This window comes from Artemia franciscana, chromosome 21, assembly GCF_032884065.1.
Source record: "Artemia franciscana chromosome 21, ASM3288406v1, whole genome shotgun sequence".
NCBI classification, from domain to species: Eukaryota; Metazoa; Arthropoda; class Branchiopoda; order Anostraca; family Artemiidae; genus Artemia; species Artemia franciscana.
Genome location: NC_088883.1, coordinates 29,266,616 through 29,283,417, shown reverse-complemented (window position 1 = coordinate 29,283,417; position 16,802 = coordinate 29,266,616). Strand labels below are relative to the sequence as shown.

General features: G+C 34.9%; 1 protein-coding gene across 1 annotated transcript in view; it reads right to left on the bottom strand.

Moving 5' to 3' along the window:
- Positions 1–16,802, bottom strand: part of LOC136040811 (pH-sensitive chloride channel 2-like) — a 42,568-nt gene that overhangs the window by 8,047 nt on the left and 17,719 nt on the right. Inside the window, exons 6-8 of the mRNA XM_065725145.1 lie at positions 6,390–6,545; positions 4,050–4,215; positions 1,608–1,710 (exon numbers count right to left, since the gene is read on the bottom strand). Of these exons, the coding sequence (XP_065581217.1) occupies positions 1,608–1,710; positions 4,050–4,215; positions 6,390–6,545 (425 nt within the window). The remainder of the gene's footprint in view (positions 1–1,607; positions 1,711–4,049; positions 4,216–6,389; positions 6,546–16,802) is intronic.

The following is a 16,802-nucleotide window of genomic DNA, read 5'->3' as shown; positions in this document are numbered from 1 at the left end:
CTTAGCCCTCCCCCATGGTTCAACCCCTTCTCCCAAAAAAAAATTAACGATATTTTGTTACAAAAATCATGGGATCTGACTCCTAACCCTTCATCCATGCCTCTACCCCCCCCCCTAACCAAAAACTTATTAACGATATACTATTCCAAATATCTTGGGAATCCAGTTTAATTTTATTAGTTCTTTCCAAGACTGCTCAAGACACCCGTAGTTTTTACTACAAACAACAGTTCGGCTACTATTTGTTTCCTTACGGTAAAAGCATATAGCCTACTACGTATTTGGCGCATTACTAAAACGAATTATATTAGAAAAATTTCTTTTGGACTTGTTACAGCAATGAAAACAAAGTGAAAATAGCAGAAAAGTAAAATCTTGTGCTGATGAGCTTTCACCAATGAATATCATTATGTAATAAATATTCAGTTTTATTTTGTTAGTTTTTTTCCAAGATTATTTCAACCCACATATAGTTTTATTTTGGAATTTATTTTGGAAAAAATATTGTTAATGGGGAATTTTAAAAAAGTAGAAAATTTGGCAATAAAAAACAAATAGAAATTGATTAAAAAAAATTCCTGGAAAAAAGTTTTCAAAGAAAGTAACGGCCGTATTAAACTTAGAATCACAAGAAATAAAAACATGCAATAACTCAAACTCAAAACGATCAGAAGTTACTATTCAAGAACAAATGAGACCCAAAACAAATAGAAATTAAATAAACAATCATAGCAAAAAAAAACGTACAACAGGTACTAAAATAAATCAATAAATAAATCTTAAAACAAGTAAAACTTAAACCGAATATGCAAAACAAGCTTGATACGAACAAAAATCACTACAAAAAATAGTTTTTGTACTGCGTCCTATATATATATATATATATATATATATATATATATATATATATATATATATATATATATATATATATATATATAGTGCGACATCAATGAAGGCTTATTAATGCAGGTGATAATTTATGTTTAAGCATTAGGGAATGGCAGGTGTTTTGTTCTCCAAGCACTTTTGACCCTGAAAAGGGGCACCAGAACTTCCGATTCCAAGTGAATGAGTCCCCTCCGAAGTTTATACGACCTCCCCTTTCATATGAATTGCATCTTGGGAGAATAAGAAAGAACAATTATAATCAAACATTGAAGCCTTATGACCTTTACTACAGGCAAGGCTAAAAAAAAAAAAAAAAAAAAAAAAAAAAAAAAAAAAAAAAAAAAAAAAAAAAAAAAACAGTATTTTCAACCGAAAGTAAGGATCGACATCAAAACTTAAAACCAACAGAAATAATTCTGTATATGAAAGGGACTGTCCCCTCCTCAACACCTCGCTCTTTCCGCTAAATTTTTTAGAACGCTTAAAAAAGCTTCTTATCGCTCAAAGTCAACGACCCTTTTGTTTCAGAGTCATTCTTAAAAAACTGGAGAAAAAGTCAAACTTTAGCGTAAAAAGCGAGGCGCTGAGGAGGGGACAGTCCGTTTTATGTACGGAATAATGTAGAGATTTTTAGAGCTGCGGTTACTGTTGATCCGGGTCAATCCATACTTACAGTTTGTTACCACGAACAGTTTGATAAATTAATAATAACTTACTGCCACTGCAATCGAACCAAGTGACTGTCGTCTGTTTGAAGACGGTGCTATATGACTTTTGAGCACTTGTCGTGCTGAAAGCTTTGATACATAAAGAGCTCCACTAGAAAAGATAAGGTGAAATCAATTGTTAAAAAAAACAATAATCACGAGAAAAAAGACAACGAACAAAGAAAACAAAAAAAATAGCTCAATTGACAATATAATAGGGGGTTGAAATCCAAGTATAGTTTATCCCTAGAACATATTTAAGTTTTAAACCCTGCACATTTTTGCTACTTTGAAATTGTTATATTAGATCAATGAATGAAGCTACTATCAAAATAGAACTGATAGGTGGTGCTTACTGCTTTACTGCTTCATTATCTTCTAATTGCCAAGAATTATGTTCATGATGCAGTATTGAACTGTTTAGAGGAGAATCTTTCTGAAATAAGACCCAACCATGGCGTCAATTATGCGAGATTTTGTGTGTGGGTGGGGAGGGCAGGAGGTGAAAAACGTATTTTACAATTAAAGAGGAAGGGTTTATTGTAATTTTTTTGAAAACATTTCGGACAAAAATACCAAGGTAAGGCATTTTTCAATGGCAGTGCCCGTAAATCATGTGTGGCAAAATAAATAGGGGTTGCAGGTTTCCCTGTCCCTCCCCCAGTCTAAGTCAATAAGACCTTGCAGGTTTCCCTGTCCCTCCCCCAGTTGAAGTCAATAAGACCTAAAATACCTTTGGTAAATATTTTAGCTAAAATCCTCGAATTCCTTGAAAGTTGCTCCCTTAAACAAGTAAAACATTGTATTCCTTAATTCCTTACAAGAGTTAATTTAAATTTTAAGATACCAATGACCTTTAAAATGAGATCACATTTTTGCAGTGAATTATCTGAAAATATAAGCGACCACGTCTGTCTTACAAAACTAAAAAATGAAAATAGTTTTAATTTTTACTGAAACACAACTCCATATTCCGCTGATTTTTCTTCTGTCAAGTGCCTAGTGTCGTATCGGACTTCTTGTCAGAATAATGGGCCAATTTGATAAAGGAAACATTGATTAGCTTTATATAAGACTTTTTTTCGCACCACATTTGCTGTTGTTGATACTCTTTTGGAAATTCTTCTCCACCTCTGATAAATAGCAAATCCGATCGTTGTTTTTAGGCTCTGATACTATTTTCTTAGCATTCCTGTATGGACCCGTAATAGTTATATTTCCCGACGGTGCTGTGTTGGAAATTCGGGAAATACTTGGATGCGTAGAAGTGGTTACCGCTGGAACAAAAAAGAGTCGATTTTCCACTGATGTGTTTATGTAACACTTTTTTCCGCACCACATGTGCCATCTTTAGCTCTCTTTTGAAAATTCTTCTCCGCCTCTGATAAATAGCTATATTTCCTAGTATTATTTTCCTAGCATTCCTGTTTGGACTCGTGATGGTTACATTCCCCGACGGTGCTGTGTTTTGAAATTTTTAAATACAGGATGCATAGATTTGCTTACCGCTGAAGCAAAATTTGTCGATTTTTTACTGATGTGTCTTCTATCAAGTACCTAGTATTGTAAGTTGTAATGCTTAATAGCATTAGACCCTTGTTAAATGAGTGCTTAAAAATTAAATTATCAGTATATGTGCATAATTTTTGTCAGTGTTCTTCACGTTTTTCTTTTTGCTTTGGTTCCCACTCCTAATTTGTCTTTGTTATGCATAGAGGGTAACAATAAACTATTAATATATGCAGTTAGCAAGTTTTTAGTAGTGTCAAATGCCAAAAAAAAGATATACGGATGAAAAATCACAAAAACAAGTAAAATATTTAAGGGGAAACAGTCTCAGAAAAAGTAGCTTTCTAGTGGGTCATTGGATATCAATAAAGTGGTAATGTTTGAATTTTTACCGACGGTAAGCATTGTAAAGTTTAACTAGCTACTTTCGCTCGCTTATTTATTTACGTGGTTCAACGTGTCAGCACTGGCAATTATTGTTTTTAAAAAGCTTAAAGAAGAATATTAAACAATATGGATTGTCTGGTATACGTACACCTAAGATGGGTCCAGGGGACAAAAATGTTTCCATCTTGATGTTCATGGCACTTTATTTATTTATTTTAAAGTCCATGGGTTTATCATATAAAATATTTTAAAGAATTTGACATGAACAAATAATAATTGAACAGGCACAATGTGACATGAACAGGTAAATAGAACAAAGTCTTTTGCGTCACAAAAAAATGCAAGTAAATTATCTGTTTCTCTGTTGTAGGGTTATAAATTTTTTTTCTCTTCGAATCACTAACCTATGGGCTTTAAAGGATATAATGTTTTGTTAAATGTCAACATTTTAACCTTTGATTAATAAGTTAAATCAATGGGTAAATTTTTGGGAATATCAGCCGGAATTGAGAGAAAACAAAAATCTAAATTGGCTACAGCCAAGTTAGAAATTACCTTCTGTTCCAAACTGAATGAATAAAGCCATATTGAACGAGTGTTGACCATAAGAATAAAACGACAATGACTGAATACATATCCAATGCCTTGACGTAGCCAACTCGTGGAATCTGGGTTGCCGTTAAACGTCGTAATTCTACGTATGTGAAAGTTGCGATAACAGCTGTAAAATCAAAGAAATAAAATATAGGGTCTGAAAAAGAGTTTTTCTTACCCCAAGCCCTTTAACAATGGAATTCAATATTAATATATCAGTGTTTAAGGCTATCGCCACTATTACCTGACCTTAGACCTTTCTGGGTCAAAAATAGCGCAGAGGGCGTCGACAAAGCCTCTCCGTTCATCACGAAGCTGTGCGGCTGCAGTGATAAGATAATATTTATTTTCAAGAGCCTATCACATGATCTAATAGAGCAAATTCGCTTCATATGTCTAAAAAGAAAAAGCAAACAAAGAAACAACTGATACAGCGGAACACAAGTAGAAGAAACACCAATCAAGCATAAAAATAGTCAAGAAAAAAATTAACGGAAATGAAAAAGAAAAAAAAAGGTCCAAGTACAAGAAATAAAATGAACTTTATGCGATTAATGGCAAAAATAAAAACAGAAAGGGTGGGGGATAAAACAAAATCAAAGGCTAGATGAAAAACATAGCCGAATTTGCATTCTAAGTCAAATACTGTAAAATAACAAAAAAACAACACTTAAAATCAAGACAACTTAGCGGTTAAAATGAAATATTTACAATTAATTAAAGGGGTGCCGAAGACAAAGTCAAAAGTGAAATAGAAGGGGGAGGGGGTTACTAATTAAAAATTCCAACTATATGAGGGATGAATGTCCTTCTATGTCTTTCAGTGGAAACTCATAACATTCCCTATGGCGGAATAAACACCTATTGGCTGTCCTGGAAGGGCGGGATAGCACCAGACGAAATAGCTATGAAGACCACATTGCCTTTCCATAACAAACAAAAACAAAGTAGAAACAATAGGGAAAATCTTTTCAAGACAGTGGAAATCAGTTCTGTGAACATTTCGGCCCTATGTCCAAGGGCCATCTTCAACACAATACGAGAACGAGAAAAAAATGTGTATATAAATAAACTTACATTAAATTGTGAGAATTAGAACTAATAATGTTTTTTAAAAACTTTTTTAAAAACATCCCTAGCATCCTTACCTTAACGAAGATCAACTAAGACTCTGGAAATCAGTTCTGTGGATATTTTGGCCCTATGTCCAAGGGCCGTCTTCAGCACAATACGAGAACGACAGAGAAAATATGTTTATATAAATAAACTTACATTAAATTGTTAGAATTAGAACTAATAATGTTTTTTAAAGCTTTTTAAAAGTCCTGGTTGAACATCGTTGAAATAAAGATACTAGGGCTGTTTTTAAAAAAGTTTTTTAAAAAAATATTAGTTCTAATTCTCACAATTTAATGTAAGTTTATTTATATACACATTTTTTCTCTCTCGTTCTCTTATTGTGCTAAAGAAATAGGGCCGAGATATTCACAGAACTGATTTCCACTGTCTTGAAAAGATTTTCCCTATTGTTTCTACTCTGTATTTGTTTGTCGGGATAGAACCCTTTAAAAGCAGGGATAGGGCTGTCACAAAATCCAGGAACAGGGCTGTCACAGGACCTGAAGGGCGGTCGTTACTCACTACTACTACTACTACTACTACTAGTAGTACTACTACTACTACTGCTACTACTACTACTACTACTACTACTACTACACCACTACTGCTACTATTACTACTACTGCTACTATTACTACTACTACTACTACTACTACTGCTACTACTACTACCACTGCTACTGCTGCTGCTACTACTATTAGTGTTGGTAGTAATTGTATGAAGCTCTAAGTTTACAACTTAACAAAATTTTTAAAAAATCAACTATTTTAGACAAAACAAAAAGTTTCGAACCTTGACCATTTTTCCTTGTGGGTACTGTTGAATCTTCCTTTTACCATGGTGATGATTCAAAATCTAGGGGGAGAGGAAATTTTTTCGATGCAATAAAAGTTTTTTCAGTTAAAAAAAAAGAAAAAGTGTTTTACAAAGTTAAGAGGGGACAAAAAATCTAGAGGGCAGGTAGTGAGTCACGCTCTCTTTTCCTATGAAAAACATTGGACACTTTCCTTTATTAGAAAACTGTCATCTACTTTTGACGATTCTTATACTTTTCACAGGAATTTTTTTTTAGAATAATCAGTTCTATTAAGAAAATTTTAGACCTTCAGTTCTGTTTATTTTTTACCTAAGTAATAATTTTTATATTAAACATTAGGATTAATTGGCCTAAAAAAAACTCACCCATGTTTAGTCTTCCAGGGGCCCCTGCAGGATCAATCCAAAAGGCAATCCAGGACATCATTGTCACCAAAATTGATGGAAAGTAGAAATCTAGGAGATACCAAGTGTACTCTCGTCGAAATTGAACTTCTAGATCAAGAGTACTATATTCGACACCTGCAATAAGTGAATCATATGCAGAAATAACTAAGTAAACATCCTCAGAATAGGAATAACTCCCTTAGTAGATGAGACAACTAAGAGATTAGTAGGTAAGCAAACATCTTATTTAAAAATATGCTGTAGCTTAGAATCAATAGAGAAAATGTGGTACTGAATATCATCGTCAGCTGACCATTTCAAAGACAGAGGGCCAATTTGTATATTACCCATGAGGAGTAGCTATTATCAAGAGATATCGAGAATTTGTGATTTGGTAGTGGATTTTCACTGAAAAACAATAAAATCTTCATACCTTCTATGAAACCTATGAAAGTATGATTCCTTTGAGCTGACTTTTAGGGTTTCCCGAATATATATGCTAAAGCATTTTTAGGGACTGCCCTTTTCTGAAATCGGAAATAAACTTGTCCTCCATTTAATTGAAAAAATGGCATTTTCTCATGATATAGGTTTCATTAAAACTGAAAATCTTCATCGCTAGCCCAAGATACAAGAACTTAAGTTGTATCAACAGAGTTGTTAGAACAGAGTTGTATCTCTGTGAAAAGAGTTTCTGTGTTTCTGGGTTCCTTGTAACAGAAACCATTAACAAACAATAAGTCCTCACAGATATCTTCTTGTGTTTCGTGATAAAGTATCCTCAAGATACTCTCACATTCATCAACAAATCAACAGAAAAATCAACAGAAAGGGGAGTGGGGCTGAGAATCGTGATTTCCCTTTTTATTCCTTAGTATTTTGTTGATACTGCGGTAGTAGCTAGGTTCTCACACAAGCAGTATTCAGGCTGTTATTTCAAAATACTAGATATTTACGATGTGACACACGAGCTCTACCACCAGATTTTTTTAAAGGGAGAAAGGAGGGGGGCTCAAAAAATTTTTTTAAAGGTTTTATGATTGGGAAAGTTTCATTACTATTTAGTTTAAATCTTTCATATGTACGTTGTGCTGCATTGTCTAGTTTGACTTAACATAAATGATACGTGTTACAATTTTACAAATTTCTTGGATTTACTTTTTTTTATTAGCCACAAAAATTCTATCAAGGAGATAAGATTTCAGAACTTACTATCGTATACAATTTATAGATTACATCAAAGGTAAATAAACTCATATACATAATGGATAGAAAATTAGTAGTAGTAGTAGTAGTAGACAGGTTTAATAGCAAAAACTTGACAGCTGTCGCTGATTTGTGTTTCTTTACAACATATACAAAATCAAGATACACTTGTAAATATAAATAAAACTATAAATATTAACTCCTATTATACATTTTGACGAAAACCGGGACGAAAGAATTACCATATCGGTTTGTTCTTGATTTAACGGGAACTAACTTATCTTGCTTTCTCGTTCTTGAAGGTAGAGGTTGATCAGGTAGAATGTCACAGTGCTGAGATTTAGAAAGCAAGTACTTTCCGAAACTCATTAAAACCATTGCCTTTCTCCAAAGTTTCGAGAAAATAGAAAACTCAAGCCAAAAATATGATCGTTTCAAGTTCTCCTTTTTATATTTCAATTTTAGTGGTTCTCTGTTTTTTTTTTTATTTTAATTTGTTTCGGAACTAGGGGGCTTTTAGTTACACTTTGACAGGTTTTAGATTTATTTTTCAGGTTCAGGATCTTCCCTAACTGTTTTGCATTCTGAGAAAATGCATCGTATTCACGCCTTATTATATTTTTTTGAAATTCTAACTTTGCATCCCAACCTAAGAAACAAGAAGTGTTTGTCAATGTGTCAGCTTCAAAGGAGGGGCGGGGGTACCACCATTGTCCAAACGGGCCAACTAAATTTGTCAGATCGTAGCAATTAAAACTAAAGAATAGCACAATAAGTATGCTAATAATGAAACCTACTGTTATAAGACAAGCGACAGTGAGAATCGCATCAAATCGCAAAGAAAATGACGCGTGACGAAATGTGCGGTTAAAAGACAGGTGGCAGAGAAAATTATAACAAATCACAAATGAAAATAAACCCCTACGATATTTGCGTTTAGAAGAAATTTGACAATGAGCATCACAACGAATTGCAAATAAAAATGATGCATAGCAAAATGATAGATATCTCTAATGAATTTAAGGGCACAAATACGGGTAAACTATTAGAGCTACTATCCCCTTAAAATGTTATTACGCAAACCTGGGTAACACTGTGGCACACGTGCATAGTAGACCTGTATGTTACATAATTGGAGTTGAGGGTGACGCAATCTTGCGTGACTTTGCTTCAGTATGGAAAAAGAGTTCAGCGTGCCAACATCAAGGATACCTTAGGGTAATGGATGATTTCACTTTATTAGATATTAAAGGTTCTAACAATAGCAATGTTAATCTAGAGTGCCTAATGTGGCAGTAGAAATTAAAAGGGATTGCCAGCTAGTCCTAGAATTGGCCGGGTGTTTGCGCGATATGTTATATCATTAGGCAAACTCCTGTCGGAAGAACAATCATGCTTTGCAGCAAAAGTGATTATAATGCAAATAAGAAGACTACAAGATCGATTAAATGCATTAGTGAAATACATTGAAGACAATGATCTGAATCAATCTATTAAAAAAGAGTTATCTGTTAATAGCTGTTACTAGAGTTATCTGTTCTGTTGTTAGTCTGTAGTCGGTGGTGAGAGTATCAGGAGAAAAATGAGAGGACTTGAGAAATAGAAATCGTACGGAATCTAGTGACTTTGGAAAAATAGTTAATTTTAAATGACGATTTTTCATAGTTATATCTTCAAAGGAAAATATTTTCTCAAAGAATTCTTAACGATTTAATGAGAAATGAGACTCCAATATTTGAAAATCCCATGCAACTCTTAAATCGCGGCCCAGATGCATTTACTCAATTTATCGTTATACTTTTTGGGACAAAATAAAATTCTAGGTTTGCTTTTAACCACTAACTACGGCCATTTTGCAAGGCAACAACAAGTAAGTCGAATAAGTTTTGTGAAGTCACTCTTCGTCCTCCTAGGAGACTTTCATTTTCCCCAGTCAGTTTGTTTTTGTAAGTGAGACAGTCAACATAAGAAAATGTTTGACATTTGTCCATTATATTTGTGTGCATTGGGCAGCTGGTCATTCTGTGAGAATTAAACTTTCGTTGATGTTTATAATGAAAAGTAAAGATTGTGTAATCTGTGTATTGCATACAGGATATTCTTTACACATTAAATACTTAATTTCTGTCTTTAAAAGATTTGTTACTCTCACATTAAAGGTGTCTTATGCTCCAATTACCACTATGTTAAATGTCAATCATTGAGGTATATTAAATATCACGAGATTTATTTTCCTAACCAAGTGTAAATCTTTATTTGTCACATCTCTAAGTATATTTCTAGTGTCAGTATCCGTTTTATATTCATATTCAATGACCATACCTTTTAATTTCCTAAAGGACATTGGAGACATTAACATGGATTGTATATAACTTGCATAATTTGGAAGATTATTGTTTCTGCTCCCCAAAACACAACTGAACTACCTAAATATGTTCAGCTACACTTGGTATTTCATTGTTAGATTTTTTAGAAACCCTTAAATCTATCTTTGAACAAGATTCTTATGGAAAAATTCAAGCAGATTGAGGTTGTGAATTTGTAAATCCACATGTAAAAAGGTTTTTATTGGAATATAATACAATACTCTTTTATAGTCATAGTCCGATCAAGGCGGCATTGGCTGAACGCTTGATAAGAACCATTCGACTTTTAATTTCAAAGTATTGAGCATTGAAATATAGTGCTGCTTTTATTCAAGATTTAGATAAAATCATGCCAATTTATAATCAAGGTCCTCATCGATCTCTGTCCAACGTTAGTCCTCTTGCAGTTCATCACAGTAACAATACACTTAGCATTTTCCTCAAACAATATTCCAATACAAAGGTTTTCACGAGAAAATTTAATGTTGGTGATACAGTTTGAATTAAATGAACAAGTAATATTTTTAGTAAGAGGGATTACTCGTGGGCCATCGAACTTTTTAAAGTGTCCAGAGTCTTAGACACTAAATCTGTTACGTATCGTCTGCTTGATATTAAAAATTATGAAATTCTTTGTGTATTTATGATTATGAATTGTAAAAGTTAAAAATAATGGAATGTATCAAATTGAAAAGACATTAAAGAGTCGAAATCGCAAGGGTAAGAGACAGTTGCTTGTTTGCTAGCTAGGATTCTAATTCTTAGATTGCCACTAAAGACGTTCACAATGTCTAGTTATTTTTATTTGAAACTCATATTCGATGCCTTTGCCCCTCTGTGACGATTTGAATAAAACAAGCAATTTTTTGACAAAACTCTCGCCCACCATCAAAATTAAGGGAAGAAAGGAATTTGCTCTTATTGCTTGTAGTCTTAAAATACGTCTGATATCCTGAGAAAACATCGTAGATATGAGATTAAAGTTAGACACCATGATTGTCACTTGTTAGTGAGGAATGGGAAGAATCAATGAACTCGGATGAATATCCATTCATCACATTACCATACAAGGAATACGGTTGTATAACTGATTTGTGACGTGCTATCAATATATTAATCTCTGCTCGCAATAATGGTGCATATCACTTTAGCTTTTCAATGGAACAGGGCAATGGAACAGTTTTCAATGGAACAGTTATTCTCAATGATAATATGAGAGGTTTTCTTTGTTTTAGGCAAAATTTAATCAATGGTCGAAGCGCTTGAAGTATCAGTGGAATGAGAAGTGTCATTTTTTCAGACTATCCCCTGGCTTCTCATTTACCAATTGCATGTTTCTTTACGCATCCTTTGTCGAGATAGAAAGAGTCGGTTATACTAATATCCTCCTTCTAGGTATTCTTAAAAGAAAAAACTTCATGAACACATTCACCATTATGACAGAAAGCACCTGCAATATATTCCAGTCTTCACTTCGTATTGGGAGCTCTGTCCTTTAACATTAAGAAGTGAATTGGGTGACCCAATAGTAATAACAAAAGGTTTGGCTTTGAGTACATGTTATTTTCGACCCATTCAATAACCAGATGGCTAATAGAAAAAATACTTTTGTTTGACATGATATTGATTACTATGCTGCTACTCTTGGACCAAGACAATTTGGTCTTAGAATAGACTGTTACAGTGGTCTTTCGTCAATGTCCCGTTTCTATCTCGGCAATTCGTTTGCTAAGTTGTTTCGCTATGCATCACTGCAGGCTAAGAAATATATCACACCAGTTGCTGCGTATTTTGCGTCCCCTACCATATATGATTGGTGCTCTGGGAAAAATCTTAAACAAAGCGTTTCACAAAATCTTACATCCAGCACAAAATCAATCGACGAGTGATTAAAATAAAGATAAAGTCGAAAAGGTTCAAAAAGGGCGAAAAACAACTCATCGCTCATCAGGCTCCAGTCAGGATGAAAGCTGAAAACATCGCTCTTGTCAAAAAAGAAAAAAAAGGAAAAATTATTAAATCGAAAAAGTATAGTTCATCAGACACAAACAAGACAAAAAAGCAAAACAACTAGAAACAGATGCTGACTTCTGCTGTAAAACATTGGCCCACAGATGGGTCTTTACAGATGAATTTTATCGGTCAATTTGCGACAGAATCACTTCTTCAGGGTTGTTAACACTGTACTGGTACGTTACATACCTATTGCTCGTCCACGATGGTTAACGCAGCAAAAACTTTGCATACTTGTAGTACAGTAAGCGTAATTTCAGTTTATCTATAGCCTTAAAAATACGTTAAAATAAGCTAAGGTATAGATAGTGAGGCAAAACCATAGCATTTTACACCTGGGCCAACAGACGACGATCAAACTGCTACTTATTTGCCACTATGCAGCTACACGTAAAAGAAGACCGCTTCTGATAATGAAAAAACAGTAACCACCACGTTTCTACTATTGACCGTCAAATAGGGAGGCCCAGATATACAATATCATCCGTAAGCTCAACAATAAAATCACCAAGTGTGACGTTCCGACCAGCATCTGATTTTGAATTAAAAGCAGCACCTTAAGCATTAAACTGGAGTCCGATATGGGCATATTTTTGTTGTAACTTGATAAAGTTAGCTTGCAGCATATGCAAAAACTGGTTCAGGTTCACCGCATCATCTGCATAACCAATCAAAGACAGAATATGAGTATGAGATTTTCATACATATCAGTAAGTAGGGCTAGGATGCAGGGATCAGCACCGGCCAACTCTTAATCAAATATAATCTCCTCGTGGAGAAATGAAACAAATGCATGTCTTACATCATGAGCAGCTAAAGCAATATTTTCACCTTGTTTTCTTTTGCATCAACTAAAGCAGATACCAAAGCAGAAATAGCATAACCACACTCAAAGCGAGACTGAAAACAGAACTGGTTGGCTTAGACTATACATTTATTTCGCAACTCGTCAATCATCAAATTCTCAAAAATATTACTAAATAAAGTTGGAACTGTCACTGAGCGAAAAGACGAACACTCGGAAGGGGGTATATTCTTTTTAGTGATAGGAGTAAAACATCCAACAAAAAAAGTATCAGGAAAAATATCCAAGATTAAGTCTCATTTGGTAAAGGAAGACTAAGTGTTCCATAAACAGTTTACCATATGACGACAAATGTTCTGCAGAAATCCCATTGAATCCTTTAGACTTTTTTCAGTTTACCAAGTGCAGAACTAATCAGGCTGTAATGAAGTATGCAAAAAAAAATCTCAGAGTTTCACTTTGTAATTATTTTGCAGACAGGGACCTGGAGCAGAAAATTCTTTTTTTCTGCTCCACCCATGATGTAAATGGTATATAAGATGGTATTTGACATGGCATATCTTTTACAAGACTGAATCACAACTTTTTTTGGCCGAGACCAAAATTCTCCCGAACAAGACGAAATAACTGAACTCCGATTCAGAGAAAGCTGCTTTGTAAAACTGGCGTTTTATATAAATATACAGTTTTTGCCGCCACCTATCGCGCAATTTATCGGTCTCAATTCAAACTGAAAGCCAAAACTTAATAAAAAAGCAAGCATTTCGCAAATTATAAGTGGTTGATCAGCCGTGTTCTTCAGTTCCAACTATTACTCACCTAATAGGTACAACCGATTTTCTGCGAGAGCTACGGCATGAGTAAGCTCGCTTCAATAAATATTAGGCCTAACTTGAGAATCACGCACATTTTTTTTGAACTCTGCGTCAACAAATTAAATAGTATACAAATTTTTGCAAGAACATCATTATACAGATTCTGTAAAAAGATCGGGAGACACCCTGTCCCAAACATTAGCATAAAAAACATATTGGTTTTTAGGAAACTGGTTAGAAGAAGGGCCAAAATTACTGATCAGAGTACTAAAAGACAAAGCAAAGGGATATAACATAAAATTGAAATCGCTCACAACAACTTCTGAAACAGTTACAGATGACTTATGACAAACATGGTCTAAATTAGACGTATTACCCGAATTATGGACGTAAGTAAAGCTCTCATTCTTCGGTGCAACTACAGAATCATCATTGAACATACCAAAAATAATACTTGAGCGATCACAATCACCAGAAGACTTAAGTACATCTGTTAGATCATAATTGAAGTCACCAATCGCGATATAGCATAGACCCTGGTCTTTTATTTTTATTAAGTTTATAGATAAACAAGTGGCACTAATGGGAAAAAGTTTCTTAGATCTGTCGTATCGATGTTTCTTGGGCAGATAAATATTTAGCACAATAAAATCCTGGATTGTAATTGCCAAAAAATCACTTGTTGACTCAAAAATAAGCGAAGGAAAAACGGCTTCACAAATGTTGCTAGACCACTACAAGGCCGGCCACAAGACTGAAAGCGGCAGACAGTGACCGAGAATACTTTATGATTGGTTGATAGTTCCCAAAGGCTCAGGCTCAAAGTAGTTACAAAGTGCTCCTGAATAAACATTATGTCACATTCAGATAAAAAGTCCCTAAAAAACACAGACCAATTTAGCAAATTTCCATTTGAATTCCATGAGACAAACGCATAAGAGATGGAGGATTTAGGTTTATTTCTTCATTGCACCTTGAGTGGGAAGGTTTTAGAATCATTTTGATAGTGGTTTAGCATTGTATATCTCCTTATTAACCGGACATTTTTCACTGTAGCATGTATGGCCTTTCCTTTTGCACAAAATGCAGTACATAACTTTTGTTCACCTGTCATCCTTCGTGGATGTGTGGCGAGAAGCACCGTAATGACCACAAATAAGTATCAGTACGCAGTCGACTGCTGTATGACCAACTCCATAGCACTAAAAACACTTTTTTGGGAGACATTTGAACTCTTGCGCAGGCAGCCTCTCATAGCCGACCTAAACTGATACCACAAGAAAATCTTCAAGATCCTTTATGGTCCCAAAATGCAGCTTAAACACTTTGGAATGCTCAAACTTACCGGTTACTATTGCAGTTGATACAGTTGGAACAAGTTATTCTACATCAGCTTGAGTCATTTTAGGTGGAACCTGCTTCAGGATGGCAATAAACAGTTTCTCTTTGAGCATGGCAGCAACCTCAGACTTACTGGCTTTCGATTTTTCAACAATTTTCTCAGCAGAAGATTTATTTTTGACGTACAGTTCCCAGTCCTGTTTCAGTTTTCTTAGCTCACTTATTTCCGCTGATTCGGGACAAACACTGTCAAAAACAAGCACTGCTTACGAGCATCTGGGTGAGAGATTTTGGCATTTTGAGAACAACGGCATAAGATGGCTGAGGATTGATAGCTACTGGATTAGCAAGGTCTGGGGCTCTACTTGACAAGGAACAGCATAGGCCCCGTGCTTTAGCTATAGACACAAAGTTCTTGAATTCTAGGTTTAAATCGTTTACATTTTGGGTTAGCGTAGCACTTGCCTCACCAACAATCGTAGGGACTTCATCCAGTTCATATATAACGAACTTTGATAGGGGCACTGAATTCTTATAACATTAGTCAAGAACTTTCAAAATGTCTGCAAAAGTGTCAGCAACTATCTACCTCTCGGTTTGCCAAGTAGCAGACCCTGCCATAGACCAAGTAATTTCTTTCGCTTGATCTACCACATCTTCTGTGCAATCATTTTTGACGATATCGGTGTTCCCGTTTCCTTTTGATTCGCCCTTGCGGTAAAATTCAGCACAGCATTCTTTACTAGTCCATCTGGCACCATCTTGGGATGAGCCCCGATAAACAAGGGAATCGTCAACCCCCTTTCCACCTGATCTCCGCAGTTTATGGGAGACTCTAGCTGCAAGTACAACTACACTTGCGAGGGAACTTCCCCTCTTCCGCTTGTTAATTACGGTTACGTAATAAGTGGCTTGTCACACTTAAATTGTAACTGACAGAAATGTATTTTTACAAAATATATATAAATAATCAGAAACATAGGTCAGTGGATTACAACATTTTCAGTCCGTTTAAAAACGTTTTCAAAGAATGGTTACACAATTAAAACCTGTCACTGAATTAATTTGAGATCTTACCGAGTTTCAAGTTAATAAAATCCAGAAAAGGTGCAATCAAACAGTTCGTGGTAACGAACTGTAGTAAGGAGCGACCCGGCTCAATAGTAAACGAAACTCTAAAAAACGGAATTTTGATGCTAAAAGATACATCAAAAGAATCAAATTTTTATGCTGATTCTAGATATATAAGTTTCATCAAATTTAATCTTTGTCATCAAAAGTTACGGGCCTGAGAAAATTTGCCTTATTTTGGAAAATAGGGGAAAACACCCCCTAAAAGTCATCTTAACGAAAATCACACCATCGTGTTCAGCGTATAAGAGAACCCTATAGCGAAAATTTCAAGCTCCTATCTACAAAAATGTGGAATTTCGTATTTTTTGCCAGAAGACAGATCACGGGTGCGTGTTTATTTGTTTTTTTTTGTTTTTTTTTCTCAGGGGTCTTCGTATTGACCAACTGGTCCTAGAATCTCGCAAGAGGGCTCATTCTAACGGAAATTAAAAGTTCTAGTGCCCTTTTTAAATGACCAAAAAAATTGGAGGGCACCTAGGCCCCCTCCCAAGCTCATTTTTTCCCAAAATCAACGGATCCAAATTTTGAGATAGCCATTTTGTTCCGCATAGTCGAAAACCATATTAACTATGTCTTTGGAATGACTCACTCCCCCACAGTCCGTGGGGGAGGGGCTGCGAGTTAGAAACTTTGTCCAGTGTTTACATACAGTAATGGTTATTGGGAAGTGTACAGACGTTTTCAGGGGGATTTTTTTGGTTTGGGGTGGGGT